The sequence below is a fragment of the Ceratosolen solmsi genome, unplaced genomic scaffold (genome assembly GCF_000503995.2).
Source record: "Ceratosolen solmsi marchali unplaced genomic scaffold, CerSol_1.0 scaffold3, whole genome shotgun sequence".
In the NCBI taxonomy this organism is placed as follows: Eukaryota; Metazoa; Arthropoda; class Insecta; order Hymenoptera; family Agaonidae; genus Ceratosolen; species Ceratosolen solmsi.
The window spans coordinates 1401863-1425529 of record NW_011948428.1 but is presented as its reverse complement, the minus strand read 5'-3'; the positions used below and the strand labels follow the sequence as shown (position 1 = coordinate 1425529).

The window sequence follows — 23667 nt, the reverse complement described above, 5'->3', positions numbered from 1 at the left end:
TGAATATGTAGACTTTTGTCAGACGTACGACACCCGGCTTCTGCCAATATTGAAAGCTGAGTGAGCCGTTCCATAACCTCAATTGCTGTTGAAAAATAACAAACCTTTAGAATACTTAATTTCCTATTACTAAAGTTATACAATTAGATAAGTGGAGAAGTTTAACCACAATCTATTTTCATGTCGCTTAAGTGATATACTGCAAATGCACTTGACGATTAGATAAAAAATTCAAGAATTTTTGGTAGATATGGTAACTCTCATATAAAATAAAAAGCATTGAATGATATTATAATGCATATTGTAATTAATGTATAAAGTAATAAGTAAAAAGTAAAATAATAATTAGATGAAATTTCATAGAGAAAAATATGAAAGAAATTAACATTTAATTCTACCTTCAATTCGCTTTTATTAAATAAAATTAATCCACTAAGCATTTGTTACACCACAATTTATTTTATATAGAATTCTATTTTTATAAAACGGTTATCATCTTTGGAATATTGAGTAATTTATTCGATATAATGCAACTACTCATTTCGCTTGTCCTTTAATTAAAATAGCAATTTAAATGTACACTTCAATACACTCAATTAAAAATGTTTAAAGTCTTTTCTATAATTATAAATTAAAATATAATCCTGCCATTGATTAAAATTTTATCGCAAAATTTAAAATGTACTATGTTCATATTATACTCGATTGTAGTTTAAAGAAATACGTAAGTTCATAACAAATTATGATGATTTAAACATTGGCAAATAATACGTAACTTGTTGCAGCCTTTTTCTAAGCACAAAATATAATACAAATTACCAATCATTTAAAAAGCAGTTATGTTAACTTTATGATAAGTTATTACTTTCTACTTTACAATTACTTTTAGTGATGATCTTTAACACTAATTTTATTGTTTCTTTATGATCAATATGCATAGGTCTTGAATTTAAAATAAAATTTTCTTTCTTTGAAGCGCAATTGAAACGTACGTTAGATAATAACTGAAATGTAGCTATAAGCTTTATGATGTCAAATAATATAATATAGATTATAAACCTTTTTTACTAGCTTCAATGAAATTTAATATGTGCGTATAATTCATAAATAATGCACATAAGTTAAAAATACAAGTTTAAAGAATTTCAAATTGCAAATTTTCAACGATGCCCACGAAGAATCAATACATTTAGTAAACACTTTTTTCTTATGGCGAACCAAAGATAATATTAAATTATAATAATTTACAATCCCATATGATTCTCATTTATACTTGACAGGGTCATAATGAATGACATTAAGGCTACACCAATCACTCGCTTCTCCAAAAAAAAAAAAAAAAAAAAAAAAAAAAAAAAAAATGTTAATTACACAAGCATGGAAGTAAATAGTTTGCTGTAATATCAAATTTACGCATTATGCTCAAACATTATTGCTCAAAATTATTTCAAATTTGTAATTACTCACTTACAGTACATGAAGCATTACTTTTTATTAAAATCCTTTCATTCAACTATGCCAAATATATTATCCAAATTCAAATTAATTAATGTTAACGAGAAAAATATGAGATACTTACTCGTAAAATTACGTAGTCGACCCATGGGATGCTGCTGAGTATAATACCTATTGTTAGAGCAAGAAGCCCAAAAAGTATAACTGCAATTCTACCTGGAACGTAAAAAACAGAATGAAAGCTGAAACATGTGAACCGCAAGGAAAATTTATTTAATAAGCTTGAATATCAATGTAAATAGCAATGCAATAATATAGCAATTTATTAGCCATGAATATAAAGGTACAATATTTACTATATAAATTATATAAAAATTAATGTCTCTATTATGTATATCCAATAACTACTAAACTTATCGTTAATTAATAACCTGATTAACGTGATTTTGCGTCGAATAAATTATTACGATTTTTTGTGCGCAACTTTAGAATCAACAATACATTTAATTAAAAAAACAAAGAATAATTATAAAATCGAACTTAAAATAGCATATATTTGATGAATAATCTTTCAAGAAATTACTTTATTAAATGGTTAAGTTTATTATGTATTGTTTTTAAAATATTAGTCGATAATTTAAAATATGTATTAAAATATCTGTTAAGACTTATTTCTACGTAATAAAAGCTATCAACTGCAACTTTAATGTACAGTTATTTAATAAATATTAATACAATTTAAAATACTAATGAAATTAATGCGTCAAAAACTTTAATAGATATACTAGTAAAGCCGTCGAATCTTAAAGAATTATTAAGATAAACGATAAAAGTAAATTTATTCTTCACGTAGAAAGTCTTTCGCACAGTAGTTTTTTTCATTCATGAATATCCGACCCAACGAACGAGAAAAAGTAAGTATTAAAGAGGGGCGAGCGACCAAGACGGAGAGAGAAAGGTCGAGGGAAAAAGCGAGAGAGGGAGAGAACGGTATTGTGAAAGGAAGCTCCATGATAAGAAACCTCGTAATCGATAAATAGAACGTGAATACACTTGTTGACCTACATATCACAGTAGATCTTCTCTCGTAACTCAATTACGATCATATAAATATAGATAAGCATCTGATAGGTAGAATTACTTTATACAAAGAATTTAATCAAATTATTCTATACTTATTTGAGAAGAAAGTAAAAATAAGTTTGATTATGATGATTTGAATATTTTTAACAAATCTCATATTACATAGCATAGTTTATAAAATGTTCATATTAAATAGATTACGTAAAAATTTTTCGTTTTGACCTACATTAATATTATTTCTACATTAATGGGAATGAAGTTTTAGCTGGCTAAAATTATTTAATCTTAATCTATTATTTTTATAATCTGTATGGTTAAAAATATAAACAACATATCACATATTTAAAAGAAAATTGATATATTTAACCATAATGATCCATTTATCCATTTATTTTGTAATACCTACTAAAAAAAACACTCGCTATATATATATATATATATATATATATATATATATATATATATATATTATTTTCTTAAAGCATAGTCGATGGAATAAAAAAGTCTCGTATTCACAGGAAACGAGTAAATGCAATTTATACCTGCATATCAGAAATGAACATGAATGGACGTGAGCAATTAAATCTTCTTTATTTGAAAATAAATGTCCTATAAAATTAATAGCCAGCTTAATAACTACTCAAAGCTATCATAAATTAAAATGCTTACCCTACAAAATTACTCAATAAATGCAATGCACCTGCCTACCGTTGCTACTACCGGTTTCTCAAATCAGGTGACAAGGTCAGGTGCACTGGATGACTTCGAGCAACGTCATTCAATCACGCGCTACCATGACCCCCTCTTGCTCTTTTACACCAAAGGCAAGGCTACGGCCGTTTTCACTCTCTCTCTCTCTCTCTCTCTCTCTCTCTCTCTCTCTCTCTCTCTCTGTGCCTCATATTTAATGGCTGCTGATATTATGGCGTATTTTATCATTCGGAGAGAATGCAGATGTAGCACGACCGTGGATTTCTGAATATCCATTTAATACTATTATTAGTATATAAGCATAATTAGTTAACATCGTTTCAATGATAAATTTAGCCCGATAAATGGCCATTAATATTTCCTATCTCTCATAAGAAAGAGTCGAGTGTGCTTGATATTAAGTTGCAAGTATTATGAAACAAGTTGATTTTTAATATTCATATTACCATTAAATTATACGAATGTAATATTATTCAATCGGTATTATATTACGTATTGCTGGTTCCTTAAGTATTTGAGTATTTTAATAATTTTGTCATTTAGTTGCTTTATAAATTCTATGAAATGTAGTGTTACAAATATTTCATTTCTATTGGTTGAATTTCATAATACATTAGGAATAAATAATATTTTTTATATTATTCTCTTCGAAAGGTATGATTAAACAAAGATTATTTATTGAATAGGAATATAAATAAAATTGCAATGTGCAGAAACGTGCAATAAAACCATTATTCTTATTATTACGTAATAATGCCAATCAATATTATAAATTAGAAAAATAAATATCAATCATAAGGTTGGCTTTATGTATGCACCAATACAAATTATAGAAAAAAAACTCTACTTTCGTACAAAAAAAAAAATTAAACAACAACGTTTTATTATAATAAGTATAATAAGTTGTCTTATTAATAAGTAATGTAGAGTGAAGTAGACATAGGATAATATTTATTCATCTTCGTTTAAGGAACACGTAAATAAATGTTATTATAATATCATAATATATCATCCTTATTATATTATTATTATTTATTTTAGCAACCGAAATAACACACGAACATAACTTTTTGTTGACTATACAATTTACTCTACTATAAATTTAAAACACAAATTTATAATGTCATTGTTATTGATGAAATAGAGTTGTATTTTAAAATATTTATTGTATACCTTGAAAATTCTATATTATTTTATTAAATGGGACTTTCAATGTAATCGAGTATTCGTTATATTATAAAGTAACGTACAATATATGTTTGTAAAATTAAACTGTTCGTCTGGTTAATTTCATAAATATTTAAAGCCCATATATTTCATGTCTTCTAATAGTTATTATACCTATTACATTTTATCTACGTATTATAACTTTTACACCTGTTGCTAATGCTGTGCTTTATAGTAAATTCTTTTATGGCTTCTTCATTTAATAATTCTCTAATAACTATATTTAACTTATAAAAAAATACTTCAATATTATTATATTATATATTTATAATATCTTCTATATATTATAATAATTACAAATAAATTTTAAAAATTAACTGCATACGCTAAATAATGTATTTAATTATGAGAACCAATCAAGGAGTAATATTTACAATGTACATAATTATAATTAAATTATATTTAAAATAAACAAACTTGTCAAATACTGTAAATTGAATTTGAAATATAACAATTTTTATATGATAAACAAATAACAAGATTAATTGAATTTGTCAATTTATAAATACTATTGCAAGCAAAAAAAAAAAAAAAAAAATGAAAATTGAATCGCCGACAGAATTCGTACTTTTTATTCCAGAGAATACATTCATTGACAGTTTTTAGAAAAATAAATATCGTCTGTTTAAGTAAGCTTTTTTTTCAATATGGTGCAGTTGTATCAAACTCTTTTATCATAAAATAAATATTACAGTCAGTATACTATAAAAGACATTAGAATAACAAATTAACACAAATTAACTGTCAATATAAAAAAATTAATAAAATAAAAAGTTGTCCAAATAAAAAATAATTTTCCTAATACATTATAATTTACTTTAAAAATTGCTATTTTTGTATAGTAAAAATAATTAACATTGTTATTGTAACAGTTTATAGTAATATAACATTACTAATAATATTGAAAAATTATCTTATAGACGTAGCCAAATTAAATTTTGATTATATGTTTGTTTGTAGAATTTCAAATATGGTGACGTAGAATTTGAAATTGAAATCTTATTATACGTGTCCGATTACTTTTATATAATTGTACTACACGTTTCTAATACAAGTATTTCATTTATCTCAAATGAATAAATAACAATTAATTTAATGTATTTCTCGACTTTGAGGCATAAAAGTTATAGATCATAAAAAATTAATTCAATAAATTTACAAGTATTTACAGTACAAAATATGTAATATTACAAAATATTTTCATTACATTTTCTATAACATTTAAGAATCAGAAGCTGAGAATTTTGTTATGATCATATAAATATGTAAAATAAATTAAAATAAATAAAAAAATTAAAAAATATTCATTTATATATAAGTAGTGGTATTTTATGTATTTTAAAATACGCGAACATGTATTTTATTATTTATCCTTGATTTTATTACAGTAAAGTGCAGTTAAAATAAAATATCCTTGAATTATTTTTTGTAGATTATTAATTTAAATAGTTAATTTCAAACAATGAATTTTATTACGAAATATAATATAATAAGTACGAGTCTACCAACCAATGATACTTTAACTAAATTGAAAATTAAAAAAATCATGTATGATATGTACGTATTTTTAAATAAATTTCAATGAATATATCATTATATAGTCATCGTTATTATTATATGACGTAAAAGTTCATGCGTAAATTTATAACAAATTAATACGAGGTATCGAGAAAATATAAATTTATCGATTATATTTTTCAAAATACTTATATTTTTATTAATAATGATAATAAAATACGTATATATGCATGAATTGTTATTAAAAATAGTGATTTACATATAGCTCTAAAGAATTTTAATATTCAATAACAATTATTACATAATAATGCGCTATCAGTTCACTGCTGAAAGTTATGTTAAACACAATGATATTCATCTGCAAAAATACGGCAACACGTATAAACTCTTTACAGACGCATATTCAAAACTTAAAGAATATCATTAAAGTTCATATAATAAAATCACGTACAAACTTTATTTATGAAGAATTGGTTTGAAAAAAGTTTTTAATAGTATTTTTTAATGGTATTTTAGTGAGTTATGAGTACAGAGTGAGTAATACTACTTTTATATATATATATATATATATATATATATATATATATATATATATATATATACATATATATAAGATAGATAGCTAATAACTGAAATAAATAATCGGCGTATATTTTAAGAAACAATCAGCCGTTTAAGAATAATTTTATGTTATTTAATATTGATTACTGCATGTTATTATATAATACGTCAAATTAAATATATAAAAGATATTTAATATCTTAAATGGTGTTTCTGTCGATTTTAGGATTGCTGATAAAAATTGAATCAGAATTAATAGTTGAAATAATACAATATGGTTTAATATTTGTATAATAATATTTGTCTATTTTATGATTTTTCATGTTTACAATAATCGAAATGAATATTCGAGTTCATTGTAATTGTAATTGTTACGATAATCAATTTATTCATAATTGAAGAAATAGTAACTCGTTAAAGCATTTAAGCATTCAGATTGAATATAAATTTAAAGATTCATCTATTAGTATAAACTAATGGTATGAGCAGAATGACCTGAAAGGTATTTCACACGACATATAATTGAAATTTAAATTCGAAAATTCTTCAAAAAGGTTAAAATCATAATATTCATTGGCTATTGCCGCGATAAATCACTGAAGCACATAAACAATTCACTAAGCATCGTGAGTCAAAATCTTGTACCGTAAATCGTTAGCAGACTCGAATAAGGAATCCCGCGTAAATCCTGAAAATCATCGTGTCCAGGTGAATGACGTGAAATTTTCAGGGAGAGAGAAACAAGAAAGAAAAAATACGAAGAGCGGGAAAAACGTTACAAAAAGGTATCGACGAATTTGCGTGAAAGGATGGTCCTTCGTGCCGTCAGCAACAACACAAGGCCAAGTCCCAAAAGCTTTGGGACAGTCACGCCTTTCGACCCTGACTTCGATAAATAATACGTGGAACAAAAAGCACCTAATTGCAAAGGTGCTTGGAAAAGGAGCAGTTAAGTGCTCAAACGACGTGCTGTTTGCTTATCGCTGTTCTCGAGGACACGAGACAAGTAAAACTGACTTTTTTGTTGCTTTATTTGTTATAAAGATGGATCTTGGTAGGAGCTGTATAATGTCTAAAATATAAGTTTATTATAATTGATCGAAAGCAGTCATTTGTATTGATGATTGGCGAATTTTTAATTTTTTTACACGAAAACAAGAATATATACGTCTATATTTTCAATTACTTCCCGGACAAATTACCGTTCGCCAATTAAAGTCAATTGAAGCCATCGGTCGGCTTACAAAATTGATAATAATGTTATTTATCATCTATTTATTCTAAGAAATAAGTTAATATATCCACTTGTAACAGATGCATATACATCACTTGAAATCCTAATATATTCGTTAATTATTAAAATACTTTAATACAATAATGTTATAAAATAGAATTGAAATAATTGACATATTAAATAATTCCGTATATTACCTAATTCTTTATGAATGTAGTAATTATGTTGCCGAAAATAGATATGGAAAATACATAGGTTATATTAACGGAAAACTGGAGATATAAATGATGATTGTTAGTTTATCTCATTTCATCATTGAAAAAATTATAAACTAATAATTCATAGACTCATGGTGTTACATTTCTTTGTGTGTCATAAATATTAACAATAACCGGTGCACCATTCATATTTTTTTTTATAATTTATACTCCTTTCTTGTGGTAAAAAATTATTATCTAATTCTACAAAATGCTGATACGAACTACTAGAATGCTGTACAACATTACTATTTGTAATTATTTTAAATTCTCTTAAAATATTTTTATATATATTCATTCAAAAGATTTTCATAAAATCACTTTATTTATATGTACATAGAAGAAACATAACTGAACTTAGTTGATTATGTAGAACGACAACAATTTTTTATAAAATTCCATAGTAATAATTACATGTTTAGTGAAATATTTTCCAAAGACATATAATTTATAATTACATATGATAATGATTACAAAATAACTTTTTTTAATATGTTTATTTCTTACTAGTGAAAAAGGATTTTATAAATCCAATATTTATCAGTTGCGTGAAAATAGATACATAAATTTTAATATATTCTTTTGTTGGATTATGAAAAATTAATTTTTTTACAGCTATTGAATTTTTTATAATCTTCAAGTGAGATACAATAATCGAATAAACGAAGTCGATTATATTTTATTTATCGATTGATCGTCTCGTTTATATTTTACTATAATAATATAATGGAATATAATAGTATATGATAGAAATTTTTTTATTTCTATTTCTAAAAAGACTGATCAAAACCTCTAATACAATTCTATAACTACAATATTTTAATTAAACTCGTCTCTCTGTTTATTAATAAATTACACCAAGACGAGAAGACCAAGAGATCGAAAAGAGTTGTATTAAATTATAAAAAAAAAAAAAAAAAAAAAGAGAGAGAGAGAGAGAAAAAGAAAAGAAAAAAGAAAATACATGACAAATGTCCACTACTAACTTCTTATAATCTTCCTTTCTAATTTCAATTAGTCTTTTCGTAGACTCTGGGAAAACTAGGTGATAAAAAAAAATTTACTGGTATGTATAGTGTAGTTTCTCTTTCGAATTAATTAACCTTGAGGCGGCCCATACTGTTGATGCAAATAAAAGTCTCTCAAATTTAAAAATATTTCCTAGGCTTGTTTTGTTACTTTTAAAATTCAGGATTTTCCACACTTTTTAATATTATTGCGTATGAATTTTAATATGAAAAAAAAAAATTGCCAGTCACGCTAATCTATTACTTTTTGCAACCATTTCATAGATATAGACACTAAATGATTTTTGTAATTATATCATAAATAGCTAATGTACATGTTTCTTCATTCATTCATTAATATTCTTCATTCATTAATTACTAAACTTACTAAAATTCATTAATATTTTAGTGATGTATATCTAATAAATTAGTTGATGAACTTTATTTATATAATGAGATTGATTTTTTATTCTGTTGAAGTATATTTATTAATTACAAAAAATTAATATTGTTATTGCAGGAAATTACTTTATCACTTATATAATAATGTTGAATTTTTTTGATATGGAGGTATTATAATTACTTAAACTTTACTATAATAATACACATTTTATTTTAAACTATACATATAATATTTATCGTTAATTTTGTATTTATTATTTAATATTGCAAGGAAAAGATTGTGATATTTGTAAGTGTCAGTCAGCTACATTGCAGTTGTTGCTATATTATTTAAAACAGTAGCTATTGGTTGAAAAAAATATTTACGAGAACCCCTTAAAAATATATTGATTTCATAAAACTTTTAATATCTAATTATGATTCGCTTTAATGTTGCATATAAATTAGCCATTTAAATATAATAAAATAAAATAAAGTTATTTATATATAATACGTAGAGAAATGCCGAGCACTTATATGTGAAAGTATAAATACCCTGAGTCATACAGTAAGAACCTTAGTATTATGTACACCCGTGCATGTATAGGCAAACAACTTAAGACTCGAGCCAGCACAGTCTAGAGAAAAAGATAGAGAATGCCGTAGCTCCGGATTCTAAAGCGATCGTTTTACTACTACTGTTGTACAGTCATTACTCCAGCACATATTGCATAAACACTCGACGATCTCTCCTTTCTCGTCTCCCTATTACCGCTGCCATTGCTACTATACTTGCTCTTGTTGCTGCTATTATTATTAATACTCAATCATTACCGAATCGTACCAACTTAGAAAAGTTTTTTTTTCACAGCATTTTGGAAAAAAAAAACTAATAAAAAATCTCTAATTTTTTCTTTGACAACATAAGCAATGCTAAAATTATAAAACTCTATAAGTTTATATACATATATATATATATATATATATATATATATATATACATTAATCTTTTCGTGAATTTTTTTTATTATGGTGTCGCGTTTTAAATATCCTTTAAAACATATTATAATAATCACATTGATAGTTTTTATCTAAAAGTCAGTAGTTGATGTTTTTACGGAGATTAAAGATTATAGAAATATCTATTTTTACGCAGTAAATGATAATAATATTGATAAAAATTATTTTGGAAAACTATAATTCTTTGATATTATTATTAATAATGAATGATGTGTATTAAACTATCATAAATATTTACATTTTAATTTGTCCCAATTAATAAACATGCTAATACATTAATAAATAATATCGTTTCTTGTAAAAATTTTATATTATTGGTTTAATTAATTTTTATTTATATTTATGATAACAAATTATTAAGATACATTTTTATTGTAAATCTAAAAAGTCTGATACTTGTATTATGAAAAAAAAGGATTACAAATTTTCGTTTCATTCGATTTTATTTATATTGGCAACATGCTAATAACATTTACAAACGAAAAATAAGTTTTATGTATAATATATGCTTGAAACAAAAATGAGTCAACCGAACATTCTTTTGAAAACAATAAGTCAGAAAATTATGCTTAAGTCTTACTATGCGTACTACTCACTACTTAAAAGCAGCTGTTCAAAAATATTATTTGTATTATTTCATTGGAGAGCAATATTATTCATTAAAATGAAAGAATTTTCAATTATTGTTTTAATATTTACACTATAAGTAGATATTAAGTTACACGTCTAATCTAACATCAGACTAACGTAATAATATTAAAATAGTTTTTCCAATCTAATTCGTTTACTTTATTTTCTGTATTCCTTCTTATGTTTCATGAGAAATAGTAACAATACATAATCACTCCTTATTATACAACTAATTATACAACTAATTATATATAATTATTACGAAAATAGTTGTTTGAGAATAAAAATTTTACGTATGGACGTATTTATTGGCATACTTTTCACAAGCTTTTATCTATAAACAACAATTCATATCTATTTATAATATTCATCTACTTATAATCTACAATGTAGAGCAAGATATGGTAATTATAATATAAATTACAAGATATAGCTTTAATTTATTTATTTATTTTTAACAAAAATACAGATATAAATTTTAGCGAAAACTGTCATTGATATTCTTTTTTTAATAATGACAAGTGTAAAGGTGATGCAGCCAACACATTTGTACTTTCATTTCAAATTTGAAGCAAAAGAATTTGTATAAAACTTTTGTTGTTATAACGTAAATTATTTCGTCAACATTTTCATTAGAAATTAATAAAAAATCCATGTATTATTTGCATTATGATTCAGTATTATTAACTATAGGCGTGGTTATGAATTTTATCAAAGATCAATGATTATAATTATCCACTTTCCTTAATCAATAATATAAATTCATATAGCAAGCTAAAAAATATTATTGTTTAATTTCCTACTCAATCGATAATGTAAAAAAAAAAGCAGCTATAGATTTAATCAGTAAAATTGATTTTATTAATTTTACCTTTATTTTTCTGTATTTTAATTAACGAATAAAATATTATAACTTTCTAAATGATGAAATCGAAAAGCTTTCGCTTAAGCTTCTTTTTATTCTTATTGATAACTAATAAAATAAATAATACAGCACTCTTATAAAATATTCATCAATAAAGAATATTTCCAACATTTTCTACAAATTATCTACATACAAAATTTACAATTCAAATAAATTTGTAAAAAAAAAAAAAAAAACAATTTAAAAATATCATCAATATTCCTCCAAAATTTAAGTTTAAATTAGAAATTATTATTATATATAAGTAAATATGTGGAATAAAAACTTCTTCAGTTGCATTGGAGTAATTGTAATAATTTTCATTGGCTACTGATTTATAAATAGTACGAAAATAAGCTCTAAATAAATCTAAATGTTATAGAAATGTTAAAAGGAATAGTTATAAAGTTATGTTTTTAAATCATACATATTAATACTAACCACTTATTAATAAATTTTGATAAGTAATATATAAAATTACAAACTACTAAGTAATCGAACAATTAATGAATAATGACTGCTACCTATTATTTTCAGCTTTTTTCAGATTTCTTTATTATCCCCGTCAACTACTCTTTCGTACGTTCATCAAATGAATTATATTTGTAAATTTTATGTCTACAATTTATGTAGCGCAATATATGCAATTTGTTAACATATAAAATGTCAAAATTATATTAATGCATATTTAAATAATATGTGCATCATTTTACACGAAAAATATAATAATATTGATTAATTATACGACTGGTTATAGATTTATAATGAAATTTATGTCTAGAAACTATTAATATATTTTTTTATGACATGTAAACTCTTTCAGTGATTAAAATAATATTTAATAGCAATTTTAATGATTAAATAACAACTATTTTAATAACAACTATGTTAATTCAAATGTTGAGCCATCATTTTATGAATTATATAATTTATATAATATGATATATATAATATATATATTATAATATATATATATATATATATATATATATATATATATATATATATATATAAACTGGATCATGTGGCAATGGTCTCGCGGATACAAATATTTTTTACTTCTACTGCTTCTCTTTCTATCTAGATGTATATATAGCTACTCGATCTCCCTCACTCCTATTATTTCCCATTCATTCTTTCTCTCTTTAGAGTTTTTGCACTGTCCGTGTAAAGATTTCGCAAATTTCCCAAGGTAAAGACCAAAATTCCTCACGTGTCGATCGTAGAAACACGAATGAATGACAACGGTTACCTCGGGAAAATACCTTTTCAAGTGCTCGGTTGGTTAATTCACATATACAAATATACCTGCAAAGTACTAATTAATTCCTTTATTTAGTTTATTCTTTGTGACACTGGTTGATACGATATATAAACATAAGTTATAGAATAATTTTATGAATCTAGAAAATATATGTCATAATCATAACGATGGATTGTGAGAACATTCATAATATTTTCAAGTATAAATGAAGATAAATTTGCAATTATAACTAATTATTGGCCTTAGCATTGAAATTTCCAGTAAATCAATTTTTATAATGTTATAGAAGATACTTGCCGAACAATTTAATAATTAAACTGAAATTATAATAAATGATTAATTAATTAAGAATATTATGTGTTTTTGTTAAATAAAATGTAACAATGTATCACAAATAAGTCAGAAAAGTATTAATTAAGTCTCCCTCTACTTGTTCATATATGCTTTAGTAACATGTAAATTTATAGTTATTTTTCTGTTTATGCAGACATTGATTTAAATAACTTTTTAATATATAGAAATGAATTAAAACTTCCTTTGAATAAATAGCGAAATTTTTTTTCTTTTATAAAATACATAATGCATATATTTAAAGTGTTTAGTATAACATTCCAAAAAATAAAGAAAAAAAAAAGTAAAAAGCGTGACAAGAATAAATTTGATTTTTTAATAGAATCGTAAAAAATTGTATAATCCTCTGAAATAAGAGCAGATTTATCAGGCCTATAAATAAAAGTTTTAATTTTATTCTTAACGAATATATTTCTAGCTAAAATAAATAGAATTAAATGGCTTAAATGACTTTAATACGACAAAATGAATGATTATCGATCATAAAATTTAACGTCATCGTATAATTACTAAACAACGATTCCCTTTAATTCTCACGAGTTTCAATTGAAAATAAAGATATGCCATCTCATTATACTTAATAAATGGTTATAATGAAAGTGAAATAATATCATTGCTACAGTATCGGTACTTTCGATCCCTATTGTTTGTACATCTATAATTCATCATTTCGCCTCGTCGCTTCTGTGTACAGCCAATGAAAATACGCTGCTGGTAACACGCGGCCAGATGCATCATATAAGGTGCTTTTATTACGAAACAAAATCCGCTGACTCTTTGTATCCTGCGATAATCGACGACTTTATGTAATAAAACGAGCCGCGATCGGGAAACTTTCATCCGCCACATGTGAGCGCACCACACCACAACAGCTATGTTGCAAATCACCGCTGAGCAGTTAATCGCGCGTACTTAATCGTTAAACGCGTCGCCGAACGCGCTATGTTTTTGTCTCCTTTTCATTTTTTTTTCTTTTTTCTTTTTGTTTTTTTGTTTTTTTTTTTGTTTTTTTTTTCGTATGAGCGCGACCTCGTGACATTGTCGGCGACAACGCGACAGGCGGACGATCTGGCTATTCTAAATTTTACATACTGAGATGCTTACTGCGTTGGACGTTACGAGTACGAGATCGGCATTCGAAGACTGATGTATAAATAAAAAAACTACAACTAGACGGATTATATCACTTTTTACGTTATAATAATGAATTTTCACAAAGTTTATTTGTTTTAATGTGTTTAATTCGAATGAGAGAAAAGCTACGAGAAATATCTTTTGTTTGCGACAATTGGGTGATATTATTTTATATTGCTACTGTTATATTGAAGAAGATAATTAAAGAAAAATTATCAAATAAGATAGACAATATGTATTGCCAATTTCATTTACTTTAACTCGTCATTTTCCAAGTGTTATCGAATTATTTACCAACATTTTTAAATAACTTAATATTAGAAAGTGAAAACATTTTTCCGACTACTCTTTAGTATTACAATGGCACGAAAGTTAATAATGTGAATTATTAAAAATCATCATAGTGATTATAAGTTTTACAAAAATTGAGTATAGAGTTTATAGAATTCATCATCGGTGGTAAATTAAGGGCAAATTATAAATTAAAATTCTATCCCAAAGTAGAACAAGTTGATATATTGTCAGGCAGCGTATAGCAATTAAAATCATTTTATTCTGTGCGTATGCTCGGTTCATTAATAACTCATTTATACATTGCATTTAAGAAGAAATAACTTTTCACATAGAAATCTGCTCGAACAAAATGGAATCGTGCAAGATTGGAAATGTCTGTTTATAGACAAGTAGACTTATATAAGATATGAACATATAAGATATGAAAATGAGGCTAAGCGTTTTGTCTCCTACTCTAGGTCTATTCTAATTTAAAATTTAAAATCGAAAAAAATGAGCATTAATTTTCACATTTAATACACTTACTACGATAAATATCTACTCATGTATAAAGTGACAATTACATTAGCAGTAATGAATCACATAATAATTCCCAAAGCAGAATAAATAAATATATTGAATTTTCCAGATAAAATGATTATTGTAATGAATCAAATCAGTCTGATATAAAGTAAAAATATCCTACTGATGCAATCGCATGCATAATATACATTATCACTTATACTATCTCATGAAATTGAGAATATCAAGAGAGAAAAATGTTTCTGCGCTATATTTCTTCTTTACTCTATGCTTCACTCCCTCAATTGTGCAGCACCCTCACTCCCCCCCCCCCCGGTCAATATATCTATCTGTCTATCTATCTTTCTCACCTAATCTACAATTAGCTGTCTCCTTTTATCTATTTCTCTATCTCCCTTTGCTTTCAGCTATCTCCCATTTTCCTTTATCTTGCTTACTTTCTACCTATTCTACCTATTCATCTTTCGGGAGCACTTACTCTGCGAGTGCATCAACGTGTATGAAAACGTAAGAATTCGCTGCTGTGCGCGTCTCTTTTCCCACTTACACTTAACATTATTATAATACGGAACGTTATTTCTGAATATTACGTTTGTTATATATTCGATTTAAAAAATTCAGCGTCTAAATGGTTACTGTCAATTATAGATTTCTTGTTTATTGGAACTTTGAGTGCTAGCCGATAACCCTTTGAGCATTAATTGTAATCATCGTAATAATGATACACAGTCAGTAGTTTATTATATTTATCAAAATAGAAGATAAATTCTTTCTCGTGATTGATATCTTGTCAAAATAAACAATGTAAACTAGTCTAATGTAATTATTACAATAATATACAAATAATCAAATACTCTACATTTACTACTGAAGGAAAGTTTACAAATCTCCATTGTCCATACAGTAGATTTTGAATTCGTTCATAGATTACATTTCCAAGTCACTAAGATTCTATCGATTAAAGTGCACAAATTATTTATCATTCGATACCAAGTAATACTCTCGTTTTACAATCTCTATTCTTTTTAATATTTGAGCAGATATTCACGTAAAAATATTATGCAACATGTTTGATAATTTCTTACCCTTTTACGAGATATTATTCATAAACATAAGAACACTAATTTTCAAATAAATCCCAACTTTTTTTCATAAATGCACGTATATGTATATAATAATTATATTACTGCGATACGAATAACATAAAAAATACAGTAACTTAATACAATTGCTTCAATAATACTATATATTTACATATATTCCGTTTTCTAACCTAAAGTAATTTTGCCTGTATGTCTTTGAAAGTCCATTGGTCAGTAATATTCCTAGGATAATATCTATCAAATATTAGCAGGTTCGCTAGTTTTTATTTCAAGTGAAATAAAATCATACATAAGATCATATATCATAGTGTAAAAGAATCGGCTGGTATCACTTTGAAAAAAAAATAGATACAAGTACAATAGACACATTCATTCGTTTATAAAATACATCAACAGAAAATGAAAATACAAATTGGTAGTTCTTTTGACATAAATAAAAATATATAACTATACGGAGTAATCAAGTTAAAAATGTTAATTAGGAAGAGGCATATGGTTAACAGTGTATGTGCAGATTATTTGGTTACTTATATATATGTCGCTTCAAGTACTAATTGGTTACTCGTAAAATTCATAAATCGTTACATTCAAAGCAAATTTGAAATAATTTTTTTATTTCATAGTCGATCAATTTAAATAATTATCTAATTAAATCAGTAAATATCTATTAGATTTTCAATTCGTTTAATATATTTTCATAATAGATTCCTTACTTTAATATCGCCAGAAATTTTTTTGGTACTCTATATAAATGATAAATAAAGATAAATCTAAATAATAATACTCTTATACTTATTAAAAAAATATCTTATGTTAACTATTCAGTTGTTGTTCTTTTATTGCGAAATTTTTTGCGAAAAGTGAATAATTTCTCTTGATTTTTGGACACAACACTGATATAATTTAATCTATCTCCTTTCAAATATATGTTTTTAGAATTAAAAAATTTTTTTTTCTATTACTTTTATCTAAAATGAAATAATTATTCTAAAATAAAAATAATTAGGAAAATGTAATAAATAATGATGCAAGGATTTTTTTTATAAATATAATGACTACGCCATTAAGAATTCCAGTTCAAAGAAAATTAATTGTTCGATAATTTATTTACATGAAAAGTGCATTTATTGCAAATTTATTCTATATCGTGAAATGTCGAAAATACTATTTAATACATAAGGGGGCTATGTATATTATAAAAAATTATAAAGACAAAGTCTCAGTATAATCAAATTGATGGATCAATTTGAATTCCTATTTACCTCGGATAAATTATTTTTAACTTTGATAATGTTTATAACTGATGAACAAGCAAAAATTAAACGTTTGTTATATAAAAAAAAAAATTGAATTCTTTAATAGTATTCGTTCCAAAATTTTAATATTAAAATCTATAAAATCATGTATTTATTTATCTTGTATTAAGACTTTTCTTAAGATTCAAGCTTTATATGCATTAGCAAATACCTGAAATTCAACTGTACACATTTATTTCGCTCTATTTAAAGTGTTTCCTAATATAATTACTCTTATAATAATAATAATAATAATAATAATAATAATAATAATAATAAATAATAAATAATAAATAATAACTATTAGCAATAATAATAGTAATATCTTAATTATATTAATTAAAGCAGATAATGACATTAAATTGAATTAGGAGTCTCAATCTTTCTTAATTGAATTAGTAAAAGAATTGCAAAAATTTATTCATTGCTTATACGATTATATTCTATCATATTGTAATCGCATGAATTATAAGCAATTATGCCATCATTGATGCGTTGATACGTAACGAAACAGTGTAACTAACTCTCTATTCTCGTAGTATCTAATTATCGAAATGCGGAATAGTTATATTTCGTGAATGGCAGAAAATATTTTGAGAAAACAGCTGAAGTCAGGGACTCGTGTAACTAATTTATTAACCTGCAGACTCGATTAAACTACATTATCAGTCTTCCGATGATCAGTCGATCAATTACGTATCCTATCCTGATTTAAACAAGATTTCACATAAATTCTCTAGAACAAGAAACCTTGTTCTTTTATTCTTTTTTTTTTTTTGTTTTTTTTTTGTTTTATTAAAATCTCCGGAGAATAATAATAAATGCTACTTGTTGTCTATAATATTTGTTATAATCTATAATAATAGATTCCTGAGTAGAGAAACGTCAAGAAATTATGTGATTCTATAATTAATCACTCAAAGATTCTTTTAACATTCTCCTTGCATTTTAATATAAATACATTATCGTTAAAATGTCGTGTGTACTTGATTTTTATTGATATATAATAAATAATAGATCTAGAATATTTTGCTAAGAATATTCAATGCTAATATAATAATCTGCTTATAATTTCCTGATTAAACTTTCAATTTCATATTTAGTAATGAAATTATTTAATCGTACTTCTGGTCATTAATCTTTTCATTGAGGTTATAAATAAGTAGACCATGAAATTTTCAAACGATAGTTGGATAAATATTAGGAAAAATTGAACCTTAATGCTGAACTATGCATAATACATATGTCATTCGCAATGTCTTAACGTGATTTGTAAATTCGAAATATTTCATATTTAATAGCGCAACATGAGAGTTCCATTTTTAATCTAAAATTAAATTAATTTATTATAAATTTAACGTGACAGCTATTTTATAATTAATTTTGTATTATAATAGGACTATTGTAATGAAAGGTTGAGAAAATTTGTTTCAATAATTTATTTAACTAAAATATTCTTATATAATCGAAAAACATAAAATATTTGTAAATTTGTCAACTATTACAAATTTTTTATGTAAATTTTTTTATTAGCTAGACTACAAAACATTTTCTCTAAAATAAGAGTCATTACTTTTAAATTACCTTTGAACGGACAATAGATTAAAGCAATTCAAACCCTAAGTATGAATCTTAATCACAATTCGTATTATTAAAATAATGATTGTACATTCGTTATATAAAAAGAAAATAAATCATCTAAAATAACGGATGTAATGTGTGTTTTATTTGTTCAACGAAATATCATTTAACATTCATATTCACACAAAAATTTTATTTCATAAAGAAGGAATACAATAGTTGACAGTTGAGTAGAAGAAGAAAATGTTAAAGATGTATAGAATAGCACAAACAAGTAATAATCGTCATTCAATTATGATGAGTCCTTTTACATTTAATGCACCAAATTCAATTAATTTCAAATACTCGATTCAATTCAGACAGAGAGAGAGAGAGAGAGAGAGAGAGAGAGAGAGAGAGAGAGATTATTCACTTTCTACAATAGGATATAGGACATATAATTATGTGGATTTCTCATTTTTTGGTTGTCGCTACTTCAATTGCATCCCATAAACTCACTGTCGATCACTAGCCACACGGAATTACGAAAACAATGACATTTTTCGACGAGATTTAAAAAATTTTCTATATTTGTATAAAAAATAGCTCCAGCAATAATTTCTAAAGACATTATAATATATATGAAATTTAGCTAAGAACGAGTCATTTAAATAACCTTTCATAAAGATTTTCCCTCGCGTCATCTTGCATTAATTAATGATACTTTATTTTGGTTTAAACGCATCTTAATTAGAAAATTAAAAAATTCCTTTTAATATATCACTTGTTATGAAAATATGATTACGTGATTATTTTCTAAAATATATTAATTAATAACGTACTCATTGAGATCCCACATAAATTACAGCAGCCCGATAATGACGAATATAAATGAAAAACAAATTCTGACACTTAAAGTCTCATTAAAATTAGATTAGGCAAAAAAGTCTTTATTACACAAATATTTACCAAAAAATATTCACAATTATCTTTATTTTAGGAAATATTTTATTTAATCAAGTAAATCTATATTAATGTTACTGCGTAAATGATAATTTCAATAAATCTAAAGTAACATTTCCATAAACACTTTATTTTCTAGATGTAAATTTGGTTTTAGTTTTTACTCAAGCAAATATAAGTTTACTAGCTTGTGCGGCTCTCCATTAGCAAATAGCTCGCCATTTGAATAAACTTAATTTATTATTTAATAATTCAATTTCATCGATAAATAGCTATTATTCTCTAATAATGATTATATAATTAAATTTAAATTCAACAATTTTCTTTGTCATATTTTAAATAATAAATAAAACACGTATAGTATACAGCAACGCGTAGTTTAAAAAATTTTTTATACAACGCAAAAAGTTCTTGGATTTCATAGATTGACAAAATAGTACAAATAATTAGGAAGAGATTCAATAATAAAAAAAAAAAAAAAAAAAAAAAAAAAAAAAAAATGACTGACATTTAACGACTATGAGATAGATACTTTGCATAAAATAACTTGTTTATCATAATATAAACTTGGATGTTACGAAAACTATTTCTTGTGGTTCGTCTAGCGCGTAAAAGAGAAAATAATGAACACGAACACTTTTTATAAAATATAAATTGAATTGAAAAGCACGAGTTAATTTATGATCGATGATAAAAAAAGATTTGAATATTAACGAATTGCAGTTCATTATTATTATTGTAATTCTAGCGAATTGCAAATCTCGTTTTTATTCTCCTAGAAACATTGTTATTGAAAATTCATTTATGATCGATATTATCAGAAGAATTGTAATTGTCGAAGTAAGTGAATATAGATTATTAAACTAATGAGTAGTTTTAAGAAATTATTTACAATAATTATCAAAATCTGTATGTTGATTTATAAAAAAAAAAGTCAGAAAAAAAGTTTTGAATACTATCTATATACTTTACTTCGAATTCCATGATAATACCAACATTTTTTTATAGTTTATTTTGTAATCTAAATAATAAAGAATATAAAATATAAAATATCAATTCCTATTAGTATTATGTAGAAAGCATATTTTAAATATTTTATATTTATAAAATACACTTTATTTTATACGATTTTATTTACGTTTCAATTATAATTTTTAACTAATTTTTATACTGTTAAGACAAAAATACTGCCTGTTAAATGGAAAAAAATATGTTTTACCAACATGAAACATTATGCATCTTGCAATATAAATTTTTTACATGACTATTACTGAAAGGAATTTCAAGTGATTATGTTTTTTTTTTTTTTTTTTACAAAACCTATGTGTATATATTATATTTTCTTGAAAATATTTATCAATTAATATTTTGAATAGCTTAAGTTACTCAGGATTATATATATATATATATATATGTATGTATGTACGTGTGTGTGTGTGTGTGTGTGTGTGTGCGCGCGCGTGCGTGCGTGTGTGTGTTTGTGTGAACGTGTTCATTATTCATTTATATTTCAACAAAAGGTTTATACAAAAATGATGCAATATTTGCATATCATATTATACGATAATTCTCAAGTATTAAAAATTAAATGATTGTTAATTATCATAAACAATATTTATTGATATATTTCAAATAAAATACATTGATTTATCGTATTATGCAGTATATGATTTTTACTAAATTTTCTGAATAATTTTTTATTTATTTTAAACGATAAAACGTTGCTTATTTACTTACTTTAACAGGCTATTGAATTTGGTTTTATAAATATTTATTAATAATAATTTTTCAATTATGTTTCATTTTGTTTAATAAATTATTTTTTTTTTTTTTTTTTTTTAATACTTATTGATTTCAGTTAAGTTTAAGTTTATCCAAGCCAACACCAAAGATGATTAATTTAAGGAATGATTTTAATGAATGATATAACATTCAGTTAAAAGTTTAGGAACAATTGTCTAATTTCTTGGCAAATTTTATCATAATTTTTTTTTTTTTTTTTTTTTTTTTTTTTTTTTTTTTTTTTTTTTTTTTTTTTTTTTTTTTTTTTTTTTTTTTTTTTTTTTTTGCTATCTTTACATCTCTTAACATTAATATGACTATAAAGAGCTGACTTCCATTGGTTTCAAGCGTCATATGATTGGTTACACTCTTATGCAATATGTTAGATTTTCAAAATAAATTCAAGAATTGTAAGAAGACTATCTTTCATTTAAAAACAAATACTTTTCATGACTGTTCTATAAAGCATAAAATGAAAAATTGTCGAAACAACAGGTAAAGCTAGCATGTCTTTCGTTTGCTCAAAGATCGATGTTAAGGATGTACGTAATGAAACTCTCGAAAGTGCCGACGGTGCCGTTATAAGTAGGCGTATCCTAGTTACACTCGCTGCCCTCAATAGTTGCAGATTAGAGAGCTACGCTACTTTCATTATAGTCTTATTGTCCGTAGGATCTTTCTATTTAGTAATGCGATATGATTAGCCAAAAATTAGAATTTAAATAACATTGAATATAAAGAGATTTATGTACGAGAGCAGTGAATTATGAGTGATTTTGTATGATAATGTATGAAGATTTTTGAGTATTATTGAAGAAACCGTTGGTAGGATTTAATTTTTTCTTAATTGAGTTTTGTTAAACATTAGATTTGTATATTAGTTAATAAGTGGCTGTTAAACTATAAGAGAATAATAATTATAAATAGTGTCTGTATATTAAATTTATTAGTATTTAATACATATTTTTAATGTAAGTTGGACGTTAATTTAGTTCAATTAATTTATAGACAATATTTAGAATATTTAGTATATTTGTAATAATTATAAAAATTAAAGTTTTATTAAAAAACAGCGATTGAATTAATAAATGAATCTTGCAATTGAAGGTAAAGAATTAAGTGATATCACATTGGAAGTCAAGAATCGCAAAACTTCAAATCAACTATGATAGCGGCAATCGTCTTTCAAAAATATTGCATAGCTCAACATAAATATTATAATTACATGAGTGAAACAGAATATTATGATAAAGAGAAATCACGCTTTACTAAATGGATATAAAATGTTAAACCGCGAAGACACTAAGTGTAGTTTTCTCTCAATACTTTTTATCATGATTCTATCACTAGAGAAGAGTACAATTATTGAAAGTAGTCTATGAGCACTTGTTTTACAATTACCCCCCCCCCC

At 24.6% G+C, this 23667-nt stretch overlaps 1 protein-coding gene across 1 annotated transcript in view; it reads right to left on the bottom strand.

The window, feature by feature from the left end:
- Nucleotides 1–23667, bottom strand: part of dsb (scavenger receptor class B member debris buster) — a 50680-nt gene that overhangs the window by 14075 nt on the left and 12938 nt on the right. The window contains exons 2-3 of the mRNA XM_011501328.1: nt 1580–1671; nt 1–85 (exon numbers count right to left, since the gene is read on the bottom strand). The exon at nt 1–85 is cut by the window's left edge and continues 79 nt beyond it. Coding sequence (XP_011499630.1) covers nt 1–85; nt 1580–1671 — 177 coding nt within the window. The remainder of the gene's footprint in view (nt 86–1579; nt 1672–23667) is intronic.